This window comes from Carettochelys insculpta, chromosome 1, assembly GCF_033958435.1.
Source record: "Carettochelys insculpta isolate YL-2023 chromosome 1, ASM3395843v1, whole genome shotgun sequence".
NCBI classification, from domain to species: domain Eukaryota; kingdom Metazoa; phylum Chordata; order Testudines; family Carettochelyidae; genus Carettochelys; species Carettochelys insculpta.
Window position 1 is genome coordinate 36,166,686 of NC_134137.1, and position 19,446 is coordinate 36,186,131.

A 19,446-nucleotide genomic window follows, 5' to 3' on the forward strand; every position below is an offset into this window, starting at 1 on the left:
TGCATGACATTTTTGAATGTATACCTTTGAATTCGCAATCTTCACAGAATTACTCTCATTTCATTTTCAACATTTTCTACGTTTCTGATTTCATTTCCTACATTTTCTCATATATAGCATTGGTTTACAGTAACATTTTAAATTAACCACATCCTCCAGTTCTTTACCCTGATGTTTTTCCAAATTGAAGGATTCATTTAATCTTCATTTTAATCCCTTTATATGAAAAATTTTCTTATGTTTTGGACATCACATAAAAGGAGTGTAACAACTAGAGCTATGTCCACATGGCCAAGTTATCTCAAAATAACAGCAGTCATTTCAAAATGACTTTGGCAGTGGCTAAATGATGCACACACTGTTTCAAAATAAATTCAAAATAGTGTTCTCTATGCCTTAAATATTGAGTCTGTTCTGGTATGGCTATGGTCTGAAGAAGTGGCTCTGTCCCATGAAAGCTCACGTAATAAGTTATTTTGTTAGTCTTTAAAGTGCTACTTCACTCCTTTTTTTGTTTCAAAATAGTGTGTGCATTATTTCCATTCCAGTAAACCTTATTTCCTGAGCAATAATACCTATTTCAAAATAGGCCATAATGCGGTCCAATGACACTATTTCAAAATAGTGCTATGGACACAGAAATTCTATATCAAAATAGCTGGGTGCTGTTTTTAAATGCTTGTTGTGTGTGGTTGTGTTATTTCAAAATGAGATATTTCAAAAATACCCTAATCATGCCTGACTAAACATTTCCTTTCTACTTATATAGCTGTATGTAAGATCTCCTTGTGGCCTGAATAGTTACGGAATTCCTTAAACCCTGTTCAGGCTTACACATCTCTGTCTCTTCTCTAACCACACAAAAGAAAGACTCCTCAGCAGTTAACTGCCTTCATTCAAAAGATCCCTGTCACTCTTCTCATTGGCTCACCTGTCTGCTTATTAACACAGAGCCCACTCTCTGGCTATGTCTGGAGTGCCAAAAATTGTCAGAAAAAGATATAAATTGTGCACTGCATTTGCGAATCTTTTGCCAACAGATCTGTCAGGAGAGGCTTTCCTGATGTTTGGCCTGGCCACACAGGGTCAAATGTTGGGAAAACCCCCTCTGCTGAGACATCCCTTCTTCCGCATGGAACAAGGATGACGAGGATGTCAGCAGAATGCTCCCAACATGGCAGACGTCTGCTGAGAGACCTCCAGTCTCCCAACAGAAGCCTGCCATCTGGACATAGCTTCTCTGGGTTTAACTCTTTGTAGACATTCATTCATGACACTCTTCCAGTCCACATTCCAGTTGTGGGCCATAGAGTACAGAAGCTTATATTTTACCACTCACCTGTAGTCCAGACCACTTAGTCTGACTTACACATCTGCCTCACCAACTCTTTATATGCTACTGTTATTCTTATTTGAAAGCAATAGAGGCCCCTAACCGCATGGGATTGGACACCTTACTATAATTGATTTATTTTTCTTTCCACTAAATATAATTAGTGGGAATGATCATCAACTATGCAGAGGCAATGAAGAGATGTGGATTGGAGGTTATAGTGAAAGCTGATGCTCCTATATTCGGATGGGGCTTGTGACCCTTGTGGGGGGTAACTGAGATGTCCAGGTGTTAGCTGGTGGCCGGGTAATGTGCGGTGAGGTGCTCCCCTGGGTCCTAAACAACCCAGTTTTTTTCTGTTAGAGCAGGGAGCTCCTAGCACTCTCACCCACGGCCAGGCTTTCGTAACCAAACGGTTAAAGTTCTTTTGTTGTGTTGGCTGTGTTGTAGTGACAAAAGGATAACAGGGTCAGGCTTGGATCTTAACTAGTTACAAGCTTATTTAAGCTACAGTTATAAGCGTGCGGTTACAAAAGGCTATTGTCTACTTCTTATATGCTAGCAAAGTACAGGTGTTAACAAGTTACGTTACAATCCAGTGCAAAGATATCTGTTACCATCTAACACAATGATATCTTGATACAACGTCGTCTAGTTACAGAGCTCTAATTCTTTAGCTGTGCACAAAAAAAACAGAGACCTAGCATGGGTATATCTTACCCTCTCTGCGTCTCTCGATACCAGCGTAGCCAAGCCGGATCGGTCACTCAATTCCGCGGAAAGACGAATACGAGGTTGGGCGTCCCCAGTTGTGGGCCTCGGGAGGCAATCACCTGACCTGACCAGCAGGTAGTTGGTGGAATGCACTCAATATTAGAGTTCTGCTGGACCCATCTTTTATACCCCTTTTTGGGTTACGTATTCTCTTTCTTATCTAAGGTGCCAGATCATACTGGTCTGTCTTTTGTGATGCCAGTTTGTTACAAGGGCAATTCTTACTTAATTTGCACTTGTAAGACAGGAGATAAGCAATTTGAGAGTACAGGACATTCTTTTTGTGTGGGCAGGGACTTCCCCTTCTGGGATGGTTGTGTGGTCATCAAATTCATCAATGCCAGCTGGGGTGATTTCCTGAGGGTCCCCCCACCCCTCTCTTGTTGACAGTTTGGCCTGTTAGCCTTTTATCTGTACTTTCTGCTTCTCAGGGTCACGATAAGCTAGCACATCTGGGCCTCAATGAGGGCATCAAAGACTGTGCTGTCAGCAGCCGTTTCTGTGCCCTGTGTGCTTCTCAGTGAGGGGGGGGGGGCAGCGAGCAAGCTAGCTTGTAAGGGGGAGACTTTGTCTGGCTACACCAGGGTGAATCATTACCACCTGCTCACTGAAGGAAAGCACCTTGCCATTATCCATCCCTCTCAGACTCTGTGCTCAGTGAATGGCCTCGTGCACAGATAGATGAGCTGCACAGGGTTGGGTATCTTAGTTGACATAATTTATTGCCACGCCCAGATCCATGTCATTCCACACATTTTGGGAAGCGAGGTGATCATTTTCTGTGCATCAAGAATCTGGTGTACTCAACATATACTCTCAAAAGTAGTGTAATATTCCTCAATGCAACCCCCTTCCCTGTAGCATGGAGTAACTGGGTGGGACTCCCTACAGTAGCTCCTCCAGCCGGTCCCTCAATAATTAGCTGCTCCAGCCTCCAGAGCACCCTCTTCCAGCCGGTGTCCCACCCACTATCACTTGCCTTCTGTTCTCCACTCTCCCAGACTACAGTGTCCTTCCCTCAGGCTGGGTCTACATGGAGCTCTGCTCAGGGCTCTGGTTGGCAGAGCTAGTTTCAGGCATAAGGGACTGTGATGTGGGGGTTTAGCCGGCATCCACAGAGCCTCTGCAGTGCTGGCACCCCTTTCTGCTGTACTGAACTCTCACGTGGCTATGTTCATGAGCTTTGGGAGTATGCAAATAAGCAACCATTTGCAATCCCGAGAAGCTCGCTTTACATAGCTCTGTTGGCAGCCGTGCTGAACAGAGCTCTGTGTAGACCCAGCCTCAGGGTACCGCACTGCCTGAGTGTTCCCTTTCTCTCTGGGATCCTCCCTTACCAGAGAACCCCATGCCCCAAAACCACATTGCTTCAGTGACCCACTACCGGTCATCATATAGCCCCTTACCTCAGGGGCAAATTGCAGTTTGAAATGGCCACTCATTTTTGGTAAAGAGTTGTGGACCTGCTGCCCTGGCCACCTCTCTGCGGCCCTAGTGTCCTCAGGCTGTAGGGTTTGCCTGGCCAGAGATCTGCCTGCCTTTTCCCCAGCCCTGCTCTGTGTTCAAAAGCCTCTTAGCTTCCCTGGAAGCTAGAGCCCTTTTGCTTCACAGCTGGGGCAGGAGTCTTCTTTCCTCCTCTCCTGGAGCCCCTTTCCCCCTTTCCTGGGCCTTAATTGGCAGTAATTGCCACAGATGCTGGCTCCTCAGCCCCAGCCCTCACCCAGGGCTGGGTGTTAACCCTTTCCCTGCAAGCATGGAGCCACCCCACTACATATTAGCATTGTTTAGCATAGCTGGTTAATCCCTGGAGAGGATTACTTGCAAGAGATGAGTTTTTATTTAGTAATTCTGGCATTTTGAGCTCTCTTCATGCTTTTAGTCATCCAGATTCATGAGCATCTGCTGGGCAGCTTCTTCCACTACCTGTTTCTCTGCAGCTGCTGCCTGCTTTCTGTGATAGGCATTCTTATCACAATTGAACCATCTCCCCTCTGGCCCATGACAGCTGAATGGCTGTCTCACTGAGGACTAGGCCAAGCTGGTACCCTGTCCCTGGGTGTGTAGCAGTCATGCCTGCACTCCACACAGCACCATTGCTTCTCAAGGGATCTGGCTACTCTACATGTAACTTATCTGGGTCCATGAGCATAAACATCATTTCTTCAACATTTTTCCCTGCAGCTGCTAAAGTACGACCTGTACACAGCTGCTCAAACTGCAGCTGAGTCACTTTGGAATATGCTTCTTGTTTGTTTGTTCTGTTGCTTCGCCTGAAATAAACAAACAGTAACTAACAAATTGTAAGTATTTTCTTTCCTGTTTCCATCCTTATTACTTTCATATTGTTAGGTTACATGTATCAGTTTACTGAGTTAATGCCTGGAGCATAACTCTTAGTGAGCTCATAAACCAAGTGCACATCCTCCTGCTTGTACCACTCTGACACTTTTCAAAGTTACCTGACAAGTGAATCACTGCTACCTGCTCATGGCAGTTACCAGCTGCTAGCTCCTTAAAACCCCACTCTTTCCTGTGCCAGCTAGCAATTTACACACCCCAGTCTGTTACACCTGAGTGCCCAATCCCTTTGCTTAAGGACACCCCCAGTGATCCACTGCCTCCACAGAAGCCATGCACTCCACTTTCAGGCCTGCCAGTGGGGAGAGGATAGGGGGCAGCTGACTCAGGACCCAGCGATTTAAAAGGGTGTGGGGCTCCTGGCCGTCACCACAGCTGCTACTGCAGCCGCCAGAGCCGCAGCCCTTTTAAGTCTCCACTGGAACACCATGCACCATGCACCATGCAGTTCTGAAGGCTGCCTTGGGGAGGCTGGACACAGCCCTACTGCATCCACTTAAGCCCCTGTGGGCTGAGTTGGCCCCCAACCTTGCTCAGGCACCAGAGGTCTGCTGGCTCCACTGTCCATTTCACTGGTTTCACCTCCATTCAACATTCTCTTGAGTACACGATACTTAAATGTGACTATAGTAAAACAAACTGGCATTTATTTAACGGACCCTGAAACAAAAATTCAGATAAGAACAAGTAAAAGGATTTGGAAACATAAGAGTAAAGGTAAAAGAAAAGCCCAGATCACAGCCTAAGGATTATAATTAGTAACAATTTACTCTCCTGGCTGCAGTAAACTCTTTCATATCCTGCAGCCCCAGGACTGGACAGTTGCTGGATATGGAAGTATTACGGATAATGGAGAGGATCCTTTCACCACCAGTTCTTCAACAGGGGGGCTGCACTAAAGCAGCACTCCCCTCCCCAAAGCTCTCGGCAGCCTGGTCCCTGGAGTGCGGCATCCACCCATGCAGCCCACTCTGCGCTCCCTGTTGGGTTTCAGCAGCTCAGGCCCCGGCCTGTGCTGCTGCATTGGGGGTGGGTGCTGGCTCCCTGTGTTCTGGCCACCTGTCCTGCTACCGTCTCACAGGGGTTCAGCTGCCTCCAGCAGCTCAGGCCCCAGCCTGTGCCATGCATGGCAAGGGCAGGGTCTGGCAGACAGTGGAGGGACACTCTCCTCCCCACACCAGCAGCAGTTGCTGAGCAGCCCTGGAGCATCCACAGCCCAGGCCCAGGTAGGGATGGGGTGCGGCGGATGCAGCATCCTTGTCTCGTCTCCCCACCCACCTCCCAGCACCAGTTCCTTCTTAATAAGGGGAAGGGCATCAATGGCTTGGGGCGGGATGGGATCCCCTCACTGCCTGCAAACAGCACAGCCACCCAGAAGAAACCTAGTCTCCGGCATAACACCTGGTGGCAGCGCTGGTTATTTGAGAGTACCAGTTGATTGAATACTGGTTAAAACAGTTTATTATCTGTAATAAGGTTTCCCTACCCAATGGTCATTCCTTAGTGAACTGGTTCAGTCCAGAAAGCTGGGTTTCATTTGTCATGAGGCATTTCCACTGCTCGAGTGGCTCCTCCATAATGGATAGTATCTTATATTTTTTCTTCTTCTCCTATGTATTCAGACTGGTGTCTTGTAGCCCTAGGCCTCCCTCTTCGACACTTTCCATGGTGTTCTTTTGTCTTTGTAAAAGATCAAGCCTGCATCTGGTCCAGACAGTAAACACTGGCTCAGGTGGATCCATGCCTCTTCCTTGTTCTCAGTATTGATTAACTGACTTCTGAGATTTCCACCACATTTGGTGACATTTTTTTCTTACAATAGTTTTGGAACATAGTAGCCTACGTGTAAAATAACTTTACAATAGTTTCTCATAACATCGCACAATAACCATAATAATCAACTAGTTCTTGGCTTTTTGGCAGAAACCACACTCAACTCTCTTTGATGAAATATCGAGATGATGTTTGGACACAGAAGTAAATATTCCCATCTGTGCTTGCCTGTGTCACAGTGGTGTATCCCCAAGCTGGGAAGTGTGGCAAAGAAATTGTTTTGGCATGTAAAAGTTTTATGCTTCCTTTTTTCATTGATTTTTTTTTCATAGTACCCAGCTCAGCAGGTATTGATTACAGACAATAGGAAGCCATGGAGAATATTGCTGACAACTAAATTATTTTACCTCCAGTGTTTTTGTTTCTCCATATTTGTGGGTGATTTTGTCACATTACTGCTATATGTCATCATGACAGTAATAGCTATGCAGTATTTCAGTATTCTTTGGAAAGTTCTGGTACAGGACACTTTATTGATACAAGTGATGTCATGGCTCTGCACCTTTGTGTGAAATATTTTACTTACTGGTCAGAATAAAATAGAAATAGTAACTACCTTTTAGTACTGAGTTATGCTGAGGCTATTATGATAGCAGCATCATTCATGCCACTACAGTTAATGTTGCTTTAGTAATTCCATCATAAACTCAATTTTTGAGATTTATAGCTTGGTCATAAAAATTAATTCCATATGTAATTTGGCTTGATAGATTTCAGCTGCACAGTCCATTTTAAATCATGTTTTCTAAATGAGATAAAATTAAAATTAAAATATTTTAACTCACACAAGTGAATGGATTTTAGCAATTAATAGTCCACAGAGACATCCATTAATGGCCATTATTTTCTGAAATACAAAATTCTTTAGTTGGATCTGATCGGCAAAACTTCTTCTGATTGTAAACCTAGACAGTAATTAGAAGAGAGAATTACATCTCCCAACCAGCACCTTCACCATTCATGAATGAGATCCGTTTTACTTTCTTGGTTTCTTGCATAGGCAGCAGGGTAATGTATGCCTGTCCGAGGGTAAGAACTACAAAATGTAGATAGCTGCAAAATGAACTTACTTTTTACCACCAAATCCCTCTTTAACACTTTCCTTTAGCGCAATACCTATAAGAAAACTTGACGACTGTTAGCCCACTGGTAGACTGATAATATGCCTATCGTGTTATTTCATTGTTTCTGTGTCCTCCAGAATGTCTATATTCATGGGTTGTCTCTTGTCTTATACTGAAATTATAAACCATTTGGGGTAGGAGACTTTCATTTTGTTCTGGGTGTGAAATAAACACTCAGCAATTCTGTCCAGTAGCTGTTAGAAACAAAGGGCCAGATCCGTGCCTGAGCACCAACCTTTTTGCACTGTTCCAGTGTCTCAAAGGAGTCATAATTTAAGCTTCTTTAGCCCTTAGTATGAAAACCCAGCCTCCATTGTGTCAGTTGTGTGCTGTGGGAGGAGAAATGTGACCACAGACCATTGCAGTGGGCATAATTTAAAGCAGTCCTGGGGCTTCACTAAATTATTCAATGGGCTTGACCAGGGTGTGCAAAGTGTGGGGCTGGCCCACTTGTGAGATCATGAAATTTTGTAAGTGAAGGCACTTGGCTATTTGTGTCTCAGGCTCATCTATCTCATTAAAAACGTTCAAATATTTTACTGTTTTTATGTATGTGTATTCACATTTATATGCCGACCAATAACATTTTAATATTCTGTGTGCTTATTTTCTTACACGTGCCAGAAGGGTTTTTTTAATATGAACAGAACTGAAATTTCCATAGGTTTGGATTATATTAGACAGGTGTGGGGGGGGGGGCTGCTAATTACAGGAACAAAAAGTTTGCTCACCCCTGGACTATACTATCCTCTGGCAGCCTCAAGGATGTGGGAAGAGCAACAGATTCTCATAGTCCCTTTGGTTCCTCACTTGTTTCCTCAGCTCGGCTGAGCAGAGGTCCGGAGGCTGCTGGGGATCCAGACCAACAGCACTTTGTTACATACTGCTTCTATGGCATCTGTGATACACAACGGACATCACATTTCTAAAGTTAAGAATAATAAATACCTGTGGCACATACTCCACCCTTATTGATCTCTGTCCTGGCAACCTCCTTGAGACCAGCCAAAAGGTCTCTGCAGATTGGTGCCAGTTACTCTCAGAGATTCAGTTCAGAAAGGCTGTGAGGTGAGGCGTAATGGCTAAAATTATCCATCAGTGTCAGTCTCTCCTCTGACATTTGCTTTTTGAAAGGACTCTGATCATCCCAGTCATTTCAGCAAACATTGAACAAATCCTGTCTGCTCCCATAATAAGTGTAACAAGTGCCACGCAGAGCTACTCTGCTGTATGACATCTTGATTAACCGGCTTCTGTGCATTAGACAAGGAATGCACACTAACAGCTCTAGTTTCCGCTGGCTTTCCTGTACTTGTAGACCAGACAGTCCTAATCACTGCACCAGAAACTCACTGGGGGAAAACAAATTGGAAGAGTTAAGATAGATCACTGCACCAGCCACACATCGAGCTTTCTGCTGATGTTAAAAGATATTGGGGGCAAAGTGAAATTCTAAATGAAGCAGTTTTATCTGCAATGCAAAGACAAAGAGAGTTTGGTTGGGACTTTAATTCCACTGCCAAATCAGTTATCACAATATGAAGAATGACAGGTGCAATTTGTGACCTGCCAGTATCCCTAATTTAAATAAAATAGAACAAATGGCTGCCACTATCCCTTTCGTTACATAGCTGCCGCTTACTGAGGTCTAGTGATCCAAGCATGCACTGTTCAGCCTGAAATGAAGCATTATGTGCTGAGAACTCAGTGCATTAGAGATTAAGGAAACGGTATTGAAGCAGTTCATTATTTGTTCTTTTGACTTCTTGGTAGTATACCTTTGCTTATAGAGCATGTTTCAAAGCTTGATAGAGGAGGTAAATATCCTTCTTTGCATTTTAAAGAAAATTAAGCTGAGACTTATGGACAGGAGGTGACTACCCCAAGGTAACACAGCAATCCTGCGACAGACTCAGGAATACAATTCAGTCCTTCAAAGTCCCAGTCCTGCTCCTCTATACCCTGGTGGAACTTCCACATCCCTCAGTGCAGTAGCTAACATGCGGATGCAACTGGGCTGTCACAAGAATGTTTCCATTGAATTAGTGTTCCTACCCCAACATGGAACCCCTTTTGTTGATGCAGGCTGTGTCTGCACGTTGGTGTTATATAGGCATAGCTGTGGTGCAATGGTACAACCCCCTTAGTGGAGACATCACGGTTATCACTCAGCGTTCTGAGGATTTCTTCTGAAATCCACATGAAGAGTTTACACTTAATTGTGCGGGGCACCCCTTTGGCAGTGAAAGCAATGCTTCAGATTCACTGATACAGCCTAATTCCATCAGGAGTTAATAATTTCTTAGAGCTCTGTTAGTCAGTTGTATGGCTACAATGACTATATCCCCAAGAGACTAGGAGGCTGAAGAGAAGAAATAGGCTGTAGAAGAGAAACTTCACTCTTCAGTGTCAGTGGTCTTAGTGCCTCTGGGGTTACAGTTGTTTTGCCTTTGGCAGACACATGGTACATGTTGTCAAGTATCAGAGGGGTAGCCGTGTTAGTCTGGATCTGTAGCAGCAACGAAGGGTCCTGTGGCACCTTATAGACTAACAGAAAAGTTTAGAGCGTGAGCTTTCGTGAGTTAACTCACTTCTTCAGATTCTTGTGAGGAGTAAGGGACATCATGATGGTACATGTTGTTTGCCAGGCAAACAGACCTCTCTGAGTATGTCTACACAGCATATGGACCGAGCAGGAGAGAGCCTCCCAGCCTAGGTCAAGTGGGAGGGTTAGCAGGACTCCATCTCATGCCCTCTCCTGTTGATGTCCCTTACTCCTCACAAGAATGAGAAGTAGTGCCAAGGTAGATTGTCATGCCCTGGTGGTTCTGTTGAGCATGTCCTCACTAGGAGAGCTTGATCAAACCCCAGAAAACAATCCTGACTGGGTCAATCTTCCACTGAGTGTAGACTTACCCAGAATGCCAATAGACATGAATATGTACCTCTTGTGTTTGTTTCTATCCTTCTCCTTTGTATTGATTCTGAAGAAGAGCTCTGTATAGCTTGAAATCTTGGTTCTCTCACCAAAAGAAGTTGGTCCAAGGAGAGAGATTACCATTATGTCTCAACCTAGCGATTAGCAGAGATGCTCTTATACTTTTGCTTTTTTTGTAATAACTGTGTGGCACATATTTGCAATCAATGATCATTTGTTCCTACTACAACTCAATTGAGATTATTTGGTAAATTCCATATAAAAGCATAGGGACCTCCTGTACAGAGATTGCACACTCTGAGTATCAATCCAGGCCCTTCATCTGCAAGTTTCATCCTCATTCTTCATTCAGGGAAGTGAAATTTTCCCTCCCAGGTGATTCATACCCCTCCAGACCTGCAACACCTTTCTCTTGGTGGGCATCATAGCTTGCGAAGGAAGCAACCCACTACATCAACCCTCCCCTAGCACTGAATACAACTGCCTTTGGAAACATCAGTGCAAGAACGAAGGTGTGTAAATTACTGCAGCCTATTTACAATAAGTTAGTCTGCTTTGCTCCAGGTATAGAGATAGCCTTAAGGCCAGCTTCCACTCTAAGATGAAGTGTACTTGGCCTTCTGGCTAAAATCAAGTGTAGAGCAAATTTGCAGCTTTTGGGGAGGGTTCAGGCAGGAGGAGGTTATGGCTTTTCTGGAGCTATGGCTGGGGTTGGTAGCTGTAGGGGTGCAGAACTGTTGTTCTCCTATGCCATCTTTTCTTTTCTTTTCTTTTCTTTTTTGAGGGACTTGGGGGCTAAAGGCATTGCTTCTCAGCCTTTTGGCTCAGAATGAATATAGAGCAAACCTGAATCTGGCTGGGGAAGTTCAGGGAGGAGGAAGATAGGGCTTTTCTGGGTCCAGGGCTGGAAAGAGGGGGAGGCAGGAGCTGTTTAAATAAACCAGACCACCTGTATATAGCAGCAACCACTTCAGCCCAGTGTGTGTGTGGGGGGGTGATGCTGAATGCCCTACACCCTTGGTTCCAGCACCCATGGAGGGGACTGTCCAGCAGACTCTTGCAGCTATCCACTAATGGAACTGTAGAAGTCTTAAATTTGAAGGAAGGCCCTGCTGTAGAAACCTCACTCCTGCCATTTGAATTCCTAATCCTCCAGCCAAAACCCACATACAGAGTTTGCTTCTACTGTCAGAAAGGAAGGAGACCTGAGGGAGTCTTGGAAATTGCAGAGTCTAGTCTGTTACCACAGGCAGCTCCTCAGGGTAAGCGATTGGATTGTCACTACTGGAAACATCCCTGAGCATGCATTTATACAAAGCCTGGTAAAAATATTGTCAAAATTCTCCCATTCCTGTGTGCAATTTCTGGTACTCACTCTCTGTCTCTGCCATTAAGAAGTGGTGTTCAAGAGACAGTCTTCTCTGTGGGCACTCCCTAGGCTCATGTGCATGAACCAAACTGCCTCACTTGTACCCTCTTCTCAGTGGTAAATTTCCTACTTCCAGCAAACCTATGCTCTCTAATTTAGAGTTGTTGACTTTTTAATTTAACTTACTGATTCCCCTAGCACCACATTAGGCATCACTAGCTGTTCCTTATCCCAAATGCCTGCAGGTTGTCTTGGCCAAAGCTGTTGGGATGCAGTTGCTGTTTTGGAAATTAGTGTTTAATAACTAAGCTTGACATATATGACTGCCTGGAGCCAGTGAACAGTGTAATCCACGTGAATGATACAGAGAGACGACAAAGAGAGGTTTGACTTTGTAAGCAAAAATAATGTGTATAAAAGTTCATTTTAAAAATATTCTTTCTTTTAACCACTTGAATCACAAAGTTCTGGTTAACTAAATCTGACTGATGATCTTGCATATTCTTGCGATATAAAATAGTGCTGAGTCTCTTTCGCACCAATTAAAAATTTGCAGTATCTTTGTAGTACCAAGAAAAAAAATAAGAATGACATCAAAATTATTCTGGTTATATGATATTGAGGATTCTGCAGGGCAGCTAATGCAGAAAATCATCACTGAACACACCTCACTCAGACTTCCTTCCTTAATGCTGGAGAGGCACAGCTGTGAAATATGCCCTTTAAGATCATCATAACTCTCTATAAAATTAATGGTCAATAGCCTATTTTTAAATGGGGAGGGGAGGAAAGTTGTACATCCTTTTCACTCACTACTATTAAAACTAAACAATTTCTATTCTAGGCTGCTTCTGCTTTCTTGTTTTGTTACGTCTTAATCAAATTGATCACTATATTTTAGAAGAGTGTTAGTCTTGAAAGAGTTTGGTTTCAGAAATTCAGAGCACTCACCACTTTTGCCAGTTAGTGTTGAATGTCACCAGCATCTCTAAAAATCAAATCGTAAATAGTTCTAAACATAAAAGACATATGCCTTGTGTCTTTGTTGATGATTGATATAAACATTTCCACAGGTCAAGGTTGGTAGTGAGGAAAAGCTTACACAATTTCTGAGTTCTGTGCCTGTTCAATGGATTGTCTTCAGTGCTCTACCCTTTGTGATCACTGACTAGCCTCCATTAAAACAAAAGACAAGGTATTGAATAGTCTTGGATATTTGAATGAAACTCTGCTAATGATCTATAATGTATCTGACCAAAATACAATTATATGGACATTGCAAATATATAATTATGTGGCTGACAAATGCACATTTCTAGAAGGCATATGGTGAGGAGAATTTCATGGTACTCCTTGACATTTAATCCTGCATAATTATCCTGTAATAATTAGCAGACATTTTGCACAGTTGGAAGGCTGGAAGGCATAAAGAGAAAAGTGTGGTCTTAATAATCATAAATGCACCACCATGCCGTTCTGCAATGTGGTGTTTCATGCACCGTAGTATTAGGAGGCAATATTAATTCCAGTGATTTATTTTTAAAATTTCTATGAGAGTTGCAGGAGAACCACACAAAAGGGATTGAAACTACAAAAAAATCAGGTCCCTCAGCAGCTATTAGCCTGGATGGGCTGGAATGGTGTCACTAGCCTCTGTTTGCTGTGAGTGGGCAGCACTTGATGATTACCTATTCTGTTAAGTCCACTGGGGCACTTCGCATTGGCTACTGTCAGAAGACAAGCTACTGAGCTAGACAGACTTTTGATCTGGCTCAGTATGGCCATTCTAATGTTCTTATATATAAAACAGAGCTCTGCATTCCCTATGTGGCAGAACATTGAAAAAGTTAGACCTATGGAAAAGATTCTTTAGGATGCAGGAAGGTCTGAGGGAAATTTTCTTGATTCCAAAATCCTAGCGCTCACTGCAATAGGTATATTTTGATGGTTCCTAGCAGCTTGTCTGTCATGAAGCATTGGGTGGATTGTGGCACTAGAGTTGTTCATGGTGGGATTTTGAAAAGTATTTAGTGTTTACCACTCAATCAATGGCAAAGTTCCACTGACGTCAAAGGAAACAGAGCTGGGTCAGCGCTGAACACTTTGAAAACCCCACCCTTCAAGTCTATCTGAGATTAACTCCAACCCCTATTCTGTTCACAGTCATATGCATACTCTGTAGACATTGACCTAGAAATAATTCTTACAGGGTATGTCTGCATTTTGAGGTGGTGGTAGCTGGGGGCCCAGGTCTTTAAACCACTGCTGGAGCCACAAATAGCTGTTTGGGAGGGTGGTTGCTGCACAGTCCAGGTGGCATTGAGGTCTGGTTGCCCCCAGCCATGTCTTGCCCACATGAGGCCCTGCCCCTTCTGGGAGCATAGAGTTGAGCCCCTCTCCCACCACCACCATGGGCAGCTGCCTGACAATTCTGTCAGCCCCCTTGTTTCAGGATCGGATCTCTGTCTCTTTCTGACAGATTTCTGCGTACTCTAAAGAATAAAGTAAGGGAAGGAGAGAAGTCAAAGAGGCAGATGTGGAAGTGGACCTATCTGATACTAATGCAGGAAAATGGGACGGTAGTCACTGATAAAACTGAGTGTTTTCAGGCATCTAATCTGAGATATACGTCTGAAAATATTTGTAAAATGCATCATTATAATGAATAATCCTTTCTGCCCAATCCTTTTTCCCTATCCTCCCCCCAACACACACACATCACCTCTGTGAATTTGTGTAGCTCCTCTGCCTACTGGCATCATGCACCTCTGTGCTGCCACAACATGACCTATAACCCTGGCACCCTGAATGGTCATCCACTCAGACAGCCAGGCCTGGATCTTGGCCCTTTTGAAATCCACAAAAGTTCTGAAGTTGTCTTTAAGATGGGTGAAATTTCTCTTGAGTTATCCAGAGACATAGCTTTGTTTCAGGGGCAAGATATAGAAGCCCTCCTAGTCAGACTCAGTGGGAGTACACACATGCATAAAATTGCTCATAAGGATAAATGTTTGCTGGAGAAAGGTCTAATCTTGAAAAATTTATATATTTAATTAAATATAGGCACTGTAAACAATCCCATGGATTTGTACTGAATCTCCCTCTCTCCCCAAAAGACTAAAGAACTTTATTGATTCTGTAAATTGCAACCAACTCAACTGTTAATCATCAAAATCTTTTAGAAAAGCTCTAAAATTTTTAAATGAAAATATATGCATAATCAAAATGTTCATGCTAGATCATGAGTTTTCTAGAGAAAGTTGTAAACTTTTTTCTTTGATATCCTTAGTGATATACACATTTTTTGGTTGTTTGGTTGTTTGTTTTTATACAAAAGTCACCATGGGTAAATTTACAGAGATGTATTTCTCACTTCAGATGTAAAAATTATACCCCATTTGTGAGTTATGCAAGGAAAATATGAAGCTTCATTAAACAGAGCTCCAACTTGTCTATGAGTAGAGATTTGCAGTTTGGGAGCACTTTTCTTTGAAATCATTAGATCTTTGTAGCCAAAGCATTTTTATGTCCTTGAAAAATTCCACTTATTACCTCATCATCATAAGAAAAAAGTGATTTTTAAAGATGTTTCATAACGGTCTAGGCAATAACAAAAAGTTCGTTTAGTGTTTCCCATACTACAAGCATTAACTTGCTACAGCATGCCATTAAAGTAAATTAATAAAATAAATAAGTCTAGTGAGATTTATACAGTATTTTTGATACATTTTCTTACATAGTGACTTCTGTACAAGTTCATTTCAATATTTTTTGACTTTGTTAGTGTTTCCATGAAACGTGATAAAAATATTCTGCTAGTCAACATTATTCAGTTGAACTGGGACTTGGTGCTGAAACACTGAAATCAAAGGGTCTTTTGCCACTGATAGTATTTAAATCAGGATTTCAGTCCAGATAACAGTTCTGGCTCAGAAAATTTTGCAACATTATACACAAAATATTTCCACGTTTTTCTATCTAGTCTTGCTCACACAGTTGCTGAGTCAACAGAGTGTTACACCTGCTATAATATAGCTCTATTTTGAACACCGTTAAGAAGCATAAATATGAATTAATCACTGTAATGGACATTCAGAGTTGCCTTTTTCTATTCCATATGGCAAAACAGGGATTGTTCCAGTGTACCACATACACGCATAGATTTTAAGAATTTTTTAAGTGGCCAAAAATCCACAGTTCCATAAATCAAGGAGTACAACATTGGCTGAAAGACCATGTTGGTACAGTGGCAAAGTGAAGGCAGCAATTTGAAGTGAATAAGCAATATATCAATTGCAAGAAGTGAAACTAGACAGCAATCAATATAAATTTCAGGTGGTGAAGTATAGAAAGCACAAAATGGAAGCTAAAGATGTCAAGGAAAAAATCTGTGGCTGACTGATAGAGCTAAGGTCAATATGAAGAAGGTTATGTATAGAAAGAATGAAAGAAACCTGTGAGCTCTATGAATTATTATTTTTATTATTACTATAAAATTAATTATTAATTTTGACTGACAAGCTTAAGACATCTAGGGACTAATTTTTTCATTTGCTAATCCTACAGCTCCAAGGGTTGAGTAGAGTTGTAAGAATACATGGTATCTTTATAACTAGTCCCAAGATAAATGACACCAGTTGAGAAGCCGCAAAATAAGGCACTAAAGCATAATTTTTGCTGCTGCTGTTTTTCTGTTCCAGGTACCACTTCACTTTTGTTGTAAGATTGTGGCAAGTCCTGAAAATTAGATGTTATAAGAGAGGTCAGAACAGTGTATTATTTTACACTTGGGCCTAATCTATGAATTTTTAATCTAAATCCAAACTCTCCCAAATGTCAATGATAATTTTGTACTCCATTTGATTTGAAACATTCCTCTTGTAGATATCATGTTACTAAAGAGATTATGTGGTGCAATCACATTTTTTCCTATGATGTCTTTGTGTCCTAGGGACCCCAGCTTTCCAAATGATTGGAATTGTTGTTATAACACAAAATTGTTTGTATTGCTTTACCAGATAGAATGTATTGAAAGTAGTAGGGAAAAAAACCGTGGAAAGGAGTGAGAACTGAGTGCCTGTAGTGAAGAGAAAAGAAGATGATCTGGTCTTTCACTCAACATAAATGATAAAACACAATATTTCAGTGTTTCAGGATACACTTATTCAGACCATTACCGAGGAAAAAGCTTCCACTTCAAGAAATAGGGGTATATCACTGAGTTTTAAGCTACTAATAGCGACACCAGTACGAGTACACAACTGTTTATAAAAGCGACCTTTTTAATCCTTAAAATATTTCTACAGAAGTGTTGTAGGTTTTTTTTTGTTTTTTTTTTTTTAAAGTATGATCACCTTATATGGGCAGCCCGTGAAATAACTGAGACATGGAAGTGGATTCCAGCCTACAGAAACTTATGCCCAAATAAATTTGTTATTCTTTAAAGTGCCACAGGACTCCTCGTTGTTTTTGCTGAAACAGATTAACATGGCTCCCTCTCTGAACTTTGAGACATCTATATTTATCTAAAATGTGGCAGAATTATAACATCCCACCTGTCTTTATAGACAGGCATACCCTGAATACTTCCTTGCCTCCTGTGTAGTAATATCATTCTTGAAAATAACATCATGGGAAGCTGGTAGAATGGCTGCACTTATGAAATTCACTCGGGGTAAGAGATGTTATTTCCTTTACCCATGAAATGAAGGTGCTCAAGGCAACAATAGACAAACGTGGAGAGCAGATTAATCCCTGCAGAGAAAATTTGGAATGATTTTCTTAATCTGAATTAAAATTTAACCTCCTTCGTGGAAGATAGGGATGTCTCCGATAAAGCAGTATCTCTTATTAAACATTCCCTATGGAATACAAAGTATATCAAGCAGTACATGGACCTTAATTGTGATTACACTTTATTACCACTTAGACTATTAAGTACTTACATTACCAGATAAGAGAATCTATATTCTTAATAGTAGAAAAGTGTTAACAGTAATTCTACTAAATATTTCAGCCCTGTTCCAACAATCTCGTGGAGGAAAGTTAATGATCATAATCCAAGTAAAGCCCGTCTGAGAAAGTCCCAAGCTGTTCTTGAAATACCTAATGTGCAGCTAGAGGATGCAGGGATGTATGAATGTAGAGCTGAAAACTCGCGTGGAAAGAATGTCTTCAGGGGACAACTACAAGTGTACAGTAAGTGTGTGTCCAGAAATTACTATACAATATTCTGCAATAATGTATTAATGCTTATGGCTGTACGTTCACATGAAATAAAGCTTTAGACTAGTAAAAAAGAGTTGGTTCTTTCTTTATATAAAATCATTTTGAAATTAGCACTAAATATATTTGCTAGTAAATGACTCATTACATATTGAGTTGCAAGTAGAGCTGGCTGATTTTTTTATTATATTTTTTCTCAGAAATTCAACACAATAACGAGGGGTTTTTTTCACATATTTTTCCCCAGCTTTACCCCAGGTTGAAATTTCTTAAAACCAACAATTTTTTTAAAAAACTTGTTTGCCAAATGTTTTTACTGTTTCTGTTCCTCTCATAATTGTACAGGCAATAAAAGCTATATGCCATACAACTCTCTTATGACTTCTGTGTAAGACATATGTAATAGAAAAAAATTATAAATATATTGAAAAGATTTTATTGTATTACAGTTATGTCTTATATTCACAGAATCACAGAAGTTTAGGTTTGGAAGAAAACTCATGAGGCTCTCTGGTCCCCATCCCCACCCCTCAACACACACACACACTTTAAACAGGATCAACCTCAACTAAATCAGTGCTGCATTTGTGCTATTGTAAGGTTTGAAGTGTCGCCAAGGTTTTTATATCCCACAATGTAGATTACGTTTTGGGGTGAGAACTGAGTGGTGCTTGTCTCATTGCAAAATTAGTGATCTTCCCTTTTCAAAGCTAGTGTAATTTGTTAGAGAAATTGCACAGTTGATACAGAGAAAGAGAGACCTAAAAAAATGTTGTGGAAAATTGACTTAAAACATTATATCAGGAATGGCACATTTTATCTGTGTGGGCAGATCAAACACCTGCACAGCTTGAGTGTTTGAGTCAGAAGTCTTGTTTCACAGTATTTTGTTTTTAAGTACTGTGTTTTGTTAACACGCGCTTACTTTTATATCTGTCAGTTGTATGGGTTATGAGTTTCACAATTCCTTGAGTTAAGACGTGAAAGAGACCTCTCAGATGAGGCTATCTAGCAAATCTCTCTGCTAATTCAACACTGTTCCATTCTGTACCCCTCTATGGTTCTGCTCTCATTTTAAATGTCCCAAACAGGATTTTGATACTTCACTTGGAAACTAGTCCTCAGCCTTACAGAACATCCCCGGCCCCAAAGTCTTTCCTGATATTCAGTCTTAATCTTCCTTTAATTGCATTATTATTATTCTTCAATGAATAGATTAATCACAATTAATAATTCTTCTAGTTTTGGTACATGCATCTTTCAAATGTATATATTGCTGGGATGGATTCAGAATTATTCATTTTTTTTTCATAATTCAGATCTTCCTGTTTTCTAATAATCTCTGCTCCCTCTAACATGTTAATGTTTGTTTTTTTCCTGGTCATACCTCAGGCCTAAAATGAGTGTCAGAATGTAATTGACTGAGGCTTCCCATCTTTTCTCATTCATACCTTCTTCATCTGGACCAACAGTAGTTTTACAGCTTTTAATA

The 19,446-nt window shown here is 41.5% G+C and overlaps 1 protein-coding gene across 1 annotated transcript in view; it reads left to right on the forward strand.

Moving 5' to 3' along the window:
- CNTN5 (contactin 5) overlaps nt 1-19,446 on the forward strand; it is an 850,947-nt gene that overhangs the window by 619,218 nt on the left and 212,283 nt on the right. The window contains exon 10 of the mRNA XM_074981652.1: nt 17,746-17,927. Within this exon, the coding sequence (XP_074837753.1) occupies nt 17,746-17,927 (182 nt within the window). The remainder of the gene's footprint in view (nt 1-17,745; nt 17,928-19,446) is intronic.